Below are 9,048 nucleotides of genomic sequence, written 5' to 3'. Positions count from 1 at the left end.
TCCAATAAAAGAGAGTTGGATGACAACTATCCAATGAAAGAGAGTTGGATGACAACTATCCAATAAAAGAGAGTTGGATGACAACTATCCAATAAAAGAGAGTTGGATGACAACTATCCAATGAAAGAGAGTTGGATGACAACTATCCAATAAAAGAGAGTTGGATGACAACTATCCAATAAAAGAGAGTTGGATGACAACTATCCAATGAAAAAGAGTTGGATGACAACTATCCAATAAAAGAGAGTTGGATGACATCAAGAAAGATAGCGACTGAACCACAGGAATGACTGAATATAATTGTTAAGGTTTGATGTGGGTTGTCTCCTATAACCAGTCAGAATTCAGGCAAATTATGCTAATATCTGTGCATACAGGTCCCCCTATATATATACCTGGTATTTATGCATCGATTTGGCATTGAAATCTCCAGCGATTAGACCCCAATTCAGGGGAAATTAGAGGAATCAAGCTTATAGTTCAGACATACACCGCGCATACATTATTCTAGAAACAATTTAAACATTAAATCCAAACTTTGATTCTAGACAAACAATTTCAAACATTTTGTAACATTTCTGTAATAAGTTTTAGGCTGGATTTAAAGGGACTGTCTTTATAATTTCAAGTGATCTTCCATTTAATCGAGGAGTAAGCCCAATTCACAACGGTGCCTTGGAAATCTTTATGTGATGAAAATGTCCTTGTTTTCCTGATTTAAAAGCGTTTACTCATATCACTCTATATATAGAGAGTCACTTGAAATTCGACAACTGTCCCTTTAAAACATTGAACTTTTCTAATGATATCTGTATAAATTCTAAAAATATACTTGTAACGGTCAATCAACTTTTCCGTGCTACGCAGGAATGAAGAATTAATTTTAGTATTTTGATGAAAAAATTTAATTTATTGATCAAATGTGAGCTCTCCGTTCCCATGAAGCGAAGTGGCCGCGTTCTCCATAGTTAAACATCATGTAATTTAGAAGAAAAAAGATGGCCGCCGGGTACCACGTGATTTATTGGGCCTGTTCGGAGAGCTTCAGCTTTTTCTCCAAGATTTAAATTAGATTTGTCAACAATTATTGATGAAACCTATTTGTTAAACAAACTGCACAGTGTTTCGTGTTGCTCCTCATCATTTCTGGAAAACCATAGATACATTCAAATTCTAGCCGGAAACTTTGACCGCTCAGCCATTTTTCGAAATGACATTGATTTGTACGATGGTAACAAAGATAAGAGTCTATGGAGGGTACACTAATGATATATTTATTCTTTTAGCGGATTTTGACAATTTCTCAAGTTTTTGTAGCTTGATAATTTTAGTGGAACGTTTGAAATTTATTATCTACTATTTGAGACATTTTTTCAGGATAATAAATGGGAAAGGATTGCAAAGGGATGGGAAGGGAAAGGCAAATGATGGGAAACGGTAGGGATAAGGATGGAAAGAAAGGGGAAAAGGATGGAAAGAAAAGGGAAAAGAATGGGGAAAGGGATGGAAAAGGGATGGGAAAGGGATTGTGTGCACTTAAATCTTACCCAACGAAACATAAGGTAGGTTGAAGTGTGTAGGGGGTTGATGTTACTTAATTATATTGTTGGTTTTCTACAATTAGTTTTTATACAGGGTGTCCGGGAAAATCATTTTTTAAATTTAGCCAAAATACATATTTGGAATCTTACTTTTATTTTGAAAGATTTCTGTCAAATGGAAGATTTGATGATTAAAAATTGTTCAATTTTATCTGGTACTCACTGTGGAGGGAGTTAACCCTTTAGATGGGCTGGTTATCCTGTAGCCCAGCTGGGGTCAGGAGGAGGGAGGAGGGGACTCTGTAATTAAACTCTTCATGCTCTATCCGATAATTAGATGTTCAAACTTTTCTAAACAAACTGGTTAGAACTCATCTTTATACAAGATCGCGGGGGGGGGGGTNTACAGGATATAGGGGCGTGATTAAGTAAATATAGGGCGTGGTTTGACCTCTTATAGTCCGCCGATTGTTTTGCATGATGAGTTTCAAAAAATGAGTTTTGGACGCGCGCGCGCACGGAAAAACATTAAAAACAATTGTTTCTTTATTGAACCCGTTCATTCATTTGGGTGACATAGGAAATTGTAAATTTTGATCGAAAATGCCCATGCTCTGTAGATCTTCATATCAAACATGCCCATGCTCTTCAGATCGAACATGCCCATGCTCTTCAGATCAAACATGCCCATGCTCTTCAGATCTTGAGATCGAACATGACCGTGCTCTTCAGATCGAACATGTCCGTGCTCTTCAGATCGAACATGCCCATGCTCTTCAGATCTTTAGATCAAACATGCCCAGGCTCTTCAGATCTTTAGATCAAACATGCCCATGCTCTTCAGATCGAACATGATCGTGCTCTTCAGATCGAACATGCCCGTGCTCTTCAGATCGAACATGATCGTGCTCTTTAGATCGAACATGCCCGTGCTCTTCAGATCGAACATGCCCATGCTCTTCAGATCTTTAGATCAAACATGCACATGCTCTTCAGATCGAACATGCCCATGCTCTTCAGATCTTCAGATCGATGCCTGCATGTTCTTGAGATAAGAATCATCTGATATTACGTGTACTGTTCCAAACTCTTTAAATTATCGCAAAATTTTCCTCTTTGCCTGTTTAATTTACTTATTTGAATTTTCTCACGAACTATAGATATTTGACTTAATCTTGTCGAAACTGCTAAACATAGATCTTACACAGGGGGTCCGGGGGTAAACCATTAGATTAACAGTTTAGATAAGGGTTTCAATAGGTTTCAGTTCCATGTTGACAGTCCTGGGATCAGGGGCGTTGCCTGGACTTGATTGGAGGGGGGGGGGGGGGGGGGATGGAAAGTATTTATTTATTATGATTATGCCTCCAGGGCTCTGCATGCCCTTTTTTCTTAAAATAATTTTAACTTCTAACTGTTACTTAACCAGGAACTATTTTTCTTTACAAAAATATTATAAAATTTCGAAAACTTTTCTGTTTTCATTTGTGGATTTTCAAAATATAATAAAACCCGACGAAATTTAGTTTTAATTGTGACTGGCCATAAACCTTATCTGAAGTCATAAGTTCCTAGATAACAAATTTGGGCCCGTTTAGTCATGTTTTGGATACAAAAAAAGTGTACTTATGCAGGCATAACCCCCCCCTCTCCACGCAAAAAATAAAACTGAATGCCCCTGAGCCTGCTCCTAATTTTGTTAAAACTCATCCATCTTGTCTTCTTCTATCTACATAAACAACACAAAAACTAGAAAAACAAAAGTACTTTTTTACAAAATTTAAATCTTACCAACACATTTCGTTTACGAAAGGTAGGGTAAGTTTCACAATTTTGACCATTTTTTAAACAGATTCAATGTTAACGCACACCATACTTTTCGTTAACAAGTTTACAGGGATCGAAGACGAAAGGTGGCTTGTACAATTCACAACATTAAACTTTGAACAATGTAATAATGAAAAATTAATGAAATCCTTACTTTAGAGGTAAAAATTTATTATTTTTAATTTTGCTTACTCAGTAAAAGTGTGTTGCGGATTTTTAGTGCAGAGACAAAGGAGGAATTTTTTAGATTTTAACCCTTAAAAGATTAGTAGAGATAGATGTTTAAAGAGTGATTAAATGGAGGATCAATTAAAATTATTTATACAACTCCTGTAATTAACTAAACCATTCATTTTACATACAGGAATTGACATGAACATTTTAGATACAGGAATTGACATGAACATTTTACATACAGGAATTGACATGAACATTTTACATACAAGAATTGACATGAACATTTTAAAATAATTTATTTCTTTAAATCATAGATTTTTTTCTTTTTTGGTTTTTATTAAAAACCTTATGTTAAAGTCCCGTGCATCAATAAAAATAACGTTTTTACAACTATTTGAAATAAAAAAATCAGTCGGTTTTTCTCTACAATCAGGGAAATTATTGATATTCAGAAAGAAAAACTATAATCATTGATACTTTGAATCCAAATATTAAAACAGTTAATATTTGTCTCAACGCTTTAAATTATCTTTTTTCAGGTTATTCAAAATCGTTCTTATTCTTAGTCTTCTATTTTCTTCAACTGCAATGCAATATCTCCCCAAATGATGTCAAATTATTGATTTATCATGACCCCCCCCCCTCCTGGTCTAGCCGGGGAGACAAGATGTAGGGACAAGATACTGTTCTCGACTATTCAGTGGTTTAGATCTTAATCTCCGAACTCAGGTGTACAAAATATACAGGTGTTCAATTCTTTAATATTTATTATATAATCTATATTATTTACATAGTGATGTACAGGGTTTAAGGCTGAGCGGAAAGAACTCCGGGTTTCTGGATGAATTTCTAAGTTTACTGAATGTATCTTGGTTCTGCGAACTATACTGGTAGGACGGTTCACTGCAAAGCTCTTGGGTTTGTTTTAGAGCTACGATTCTAGCATCTGGATATAACAGTAAGGATGAGTAGAACAATAGAAGGAATGAGAGTTCCAGAAGAAGATGAGGATGACGTAAGAGGAAGAGGAGAAAGTACATTGTTTGAACTTAAAGGTTCAATCTTCAGAAATCTGTTTCCGTTCTCGTTCTTTCCCCAGGGTTTGTAATAGTAGATATAATCCGTCCTATGCTGAGGAACACGAGCACTCCAGACCTTTGGTTGCTCAGTAGTTCTCCAGGTTGGGTAGTTGATTCTAGATTCTCCGGAGTTACGAATTGGGTAGTTGACACGGGGCACATTGATGCTAACTGAGTTCTCATGTTCCTGCTCTGGGTTCTCGGCAATGTTGAGGACCATCTTCATGTTGTGGGTGGAGCAGTATCCTCCCGCCCTCCTGTGGAGGTCTCTGGAGGTCGAGGTGGAGATTAGGTAGTAGGTCTGTCCAGGTTTAAACTCTAAACCACCTGGAGTAGGACTGAAGGATCGGAAAGTGATCGTAAAGTATTTAAATGCTCCGGGTTTATCACAAACTGCCACAATCTTGGGTCTAGGGTTGGATACCCTACAGGAGACATACTCCTCCTTGCTCACGGAGTATACAACATGCTGTTCTCCGGAGTTCGGACAGATCAGGTGCATCTGATCATATTCAGTAGCAAGGTTTCCACTGTTCACGTCCAAGATATTGTCCGTATTATCAATCCTGAACACAGGATTTGTTGAGTTCCAGTAAACAAAATGTGTTTTGGTCGAGACCAGGATACTTTGGAGAAGGATTGATATAACTGTGAGAGCGAACATTTTGTGCGTCTGCTCAGGTTGAGAGTTGAACTGATAATGAGAAGGATGGATCAATACTCCAGGTTCTGCGCTCTCCTCCCCCACCCTAGCAGAGGGGGGCGGTCCGGGGCAACCTGTACCCCCGCTGGGACTTGGAATGCAGGCGTGGTGGGTCTAATCCCGAAGTCGGGTCAACAGCTAAACGCAGCGACTCTAAACCCTTTAAAAGACGTTGTCCAGTGTCCTCCCCCCTCCCCCAACCCCCAGTAAATAGTTTAATATATAGAATTTGAACGAGCTATAACCCTATTTTAATGTAACTCCTGCCCCCTCCCCTTTATATGGATAAATCAAGATTACTCAAACAATGTAACCTGTATCGTGTGCTGACCTGCACGCTTGAAATGTCAAACATACCGCTGGGTCGGTCAGATTGTAAATACCTGCGGTATAAGGGATTATGAACCAGTCAATATAGATCTTAACTGATATCATAATTATAATATGTTTGATGTGTGCTATAAATAGAATAAAATAAATTTCTGTGTGCACTTAAATCTTACCCGACGAAACATAACTCATTTTTTTGAAAAGCTAAATGTAAATAATTTTAAAGTTGCGGCCATTGAATTTACCGTGAATTTCCTGTTTTTCCTTTGCAAGATTTTCCTGTTTTCTTTGTCAGATTTTCCTGTTTTCTTTGCTAGATTTTCCTGTTTTCTTTGCAAGATTTTCCTGTTTTCTTTGCTAGATTTTTCTGTTTTATTTGCTAGATTTTCCTGTTTTCTTTGCTAGATTTTCCTGTTTTCTTTGCTAGATTTTCCTGCTTTCTTTTCTAGATTTTTCTGTTTTCTTTGCTAGATTTTCCTGTTTTCTTTGCAAGATTTTTTTGTTTCCTTTGCAAGATTTTCCTATTTTCTTTGCTAGATTTTTCTGTTTTCTTTGCTAGAATTTCCTGTTTTTTTGCTAGATTTTTGGGAAACGTTCTGATAGCCATTTCTACCTACTTTAACAGCGTAATATTGTATTGTATGGGATCATGACAATTGGGATTTATTTGGTTCAGCTGTATTGATGTCAGAACTGGTAAGAAACATATTTATGGGATACCGATTTTATTTCTATCTATAAAGATGTATTGAGAAAAAATTGTCAAATGGTAAATTTTCAATTTTGGTCTTTTATGGATTTTTTTTACAAGATTGTAATACAAAATGCGGTCTGGTCTGTCTTTCATGTGCTTTCAAATTGACAATAACTATCTCTGTAAAAAGCATAAATGAGAATATAAAGAGAAAAAAATAGTGAAAGAAAATATTATGGTTTTGGTTTGAAAATGCCTGGAATTCATAATGATGCGTTGTAAACAGAAGTCCAGCAGTGTAACCTATCAAGGAGTAAACCAGTAAACACCTAGGATATATCGAAGGAAGGGGGGAGGTGGGGGGAGGGTCAGCATAAAATTAAGGAAATGAAGTCTGAATAAGACCGGATATAAATTAAAGAATTTGACACGTTTCGAAGGGTTGGTGTTTATATACAATACAATGCAATGAATAATTTTCAATGGTTATATGATTCCTCTTAAATACTTCAATACTTGCCTTCATTCACACTCATTCTCTGGTCTTGGGGGGAGAAACAAACAAAGGTTTGTTTACAAATATACAGAGCAAACAAACACATGTTTATGGGTGTGTGAATAATGTTAGATATGTACACATTAGTTTGTTTGTAAATATAGAAGTGTGTACTACATAGATTTTAGACTAGAGTGTAGAGTGTAGAGTGTAGAGTGTAGAGTGTACAGTGTACAGTGTACAGTGCATGAGTATAGAGTTGGTGTCCGTGTGTGTGTCTGTGAAGTACTTGATGGTGTTGACACCTGGTAAAGATCTAGCAGTGTGTTATCTTTTCATGTTCCCAGTTCTCCCTGTTCAATACCTGCATATCTGATCTCCCACCCCCCTTCTCTTCCTAACCCTATCCATGCAATCAAGGGGGGGGAGGTCTCTTTAGGGGTTAACTGAAGTAGTTAATCTGATCATGTTGGATGTATCCCATACTGGGACGGATCTGACTTGAAAGGTTCAAATCTTTACTCTGTCTTTAAAAACCAGTAGGGAGTAGGGAGTAGGGAGTAGGGAGTAAGGAGTAATTAGGAAAAGAGTTCTAGATTTGGGGAAAAGGGAGTGAAGAGCAAGACGAGGGGAGTAAATAAGTATAAGTTGCAAAGTAAAAATAGAGTCTAATTTTCCAATTCCGATATCTTTGCAATCTAATGTTGTAAACCTAAAACATTTCTAACTCTATGAATTCTATCGGGTCAAGTTAAAAAGTTGAACCCATTAGGTTGCAAAGATTAGAAAATAAAAGTTTGTGGCAAGTGTTTAGTTCCATTAGTAATAAAATCGTAGTATTTATGGTAAATATATATTTAAAATTAACAAAAAAACAAAAAAGTGATAAAAATTGACAAGTTTTAAAACATGTGGAACGTATGAAACATACATTGATAAACAACAAACAACAGATTTTTGTTTGTTCCAAATAAAAGTTGTTGTTTAAAGGGGGCGCTTTGTACCCAGTTAATTATTTGACGAATATGACAAGTGTATACAGTGTAAAAGAGAATAGAATCCAATTTCTTATTCACCTGGGAATTCATTATTCTTATAGCGCTCAGTTACATCGTTCCATGGAATTTGCGTCAAAATCATTCAGTGCAATTTGCGTATTTGCTTGCACAACCCGATTTTCGCGAAATTCCTGGAAAACATGCGTAATTTCCAAGAAATGTTTCCACCGTAAGAAAGCGCAAAATTGCGGAATGCAGGAAAACAATTTCCGCGCAGAATGAGGAATTTGTTCTCAACGATTTTTCAATTCCGATGGAAACCCTTATTTCATTTGAACAAACTTAAAAGAAAAAGTTAAGTGAAAATTTAAGATAAATCCCAAAATATGGCAAAAATCCACTAAGAGAAAATTAAGAACTGTGGTTGATGGAAACTGAACGGTGAACCGCCTCTAACTCTAATTTTCGAATCTTTGCTTTAGATATATCAGATGTCACAGAACTGATATATAAGATATAAGGATGAGATATAAGGATGAGAAATTAAAAGTCGTTTCAAGTGTTCCTTTTCTAATTTATCAGAATTTTATCTCAAAAAAAGAAAATTTTTAAATTATTTCTTTTTGTTAAATTTGTGAACTGTTTCTTTAATAAAATTCTGAAATATCTGCAGTATAATGCTATGGAAGGTTTAGTTTACAAGGGAGGTATCCTGATACCAGCTCTGATAAATGACTTGACAAACTATATTTTTAGATCTACACTATCATTTACTAAATTTACCTGGAAACTTTTCAATGGTTTAGCGAAACAAAATCATTTTTATGAAATTTGGAACATTTCCTAGTTTCTTTTTTAATTTAATATAGATTTTTCTTTAAAAATTCTCCATTAACTTCAATTCATGTTGTTCCCTCAAACCCAACATAAACTTCATCATCGGGTATTTTCACCCAAACAGGGATTAATTTCCACTCCCCCTTTCTATACTCCTATACAACTTGAATTTATATATTTTATGTCTTTATGCCTGCATGAGTGCAATATTTATAAACTATGAGGAGTATATATAGTCTCCTGGTCAGATTACCAATATTCGCCTTGTATGGCGCACGCGCGGTATATTTGATGGAACGCGCTTCAAACTAAATCACAGGGCGCAAATTTATTCCCTATAGAAGAGGGCAGGGAGGGAGGGGGGGG

The 9,048-nt window shown here is 36.1% G+C and overlaps 1 protein-coding gene across 1 annotated transcript; it reads right to left on the bottom strand.

Annotated features, from left to right (window-relative positions):
- Window positions 1-4,841: 4,841 nt before the first annotated feature.
- Window positions 4,842-5,327, bottom strand: LOC111704505 (ephrin-B2; the record flags this gene model as incomplete). Its single annotated transcript, XM_023476750.1, is given in 1 exon segment — window positions 4,842-5,327. A coding segment is annotated over 1 exon segment (447 nt), but the record flags the coding sequence as incomplete, so codon positions are not given.
- Between the last annotated feature and the right edge of the window lie 3,721 nt (window positions 5,328-9,048).

This window comes from Eurytemora carolleeae, unplaced genomic scaffold (genome assembly GCF_000591075.1).
Source record: "Eurytemora carolleeae unplaced genomic scaffold, Eaff_2.0 scaffold146, whole genome shotgun sequence".
In the NCBI taxonomy this organism is placed as follows: Eukaryota; Metazoa; Arthropoda; class Copepoda; order Calanoida; family Temoridae; genus Eurytemora; species Eurytemora carolleeae.
The sequence above is the reverse complement of the archived record's forward strand: the minus strand, read 5'-3'. Positions and strand labels throughout refer to the sequence as shown.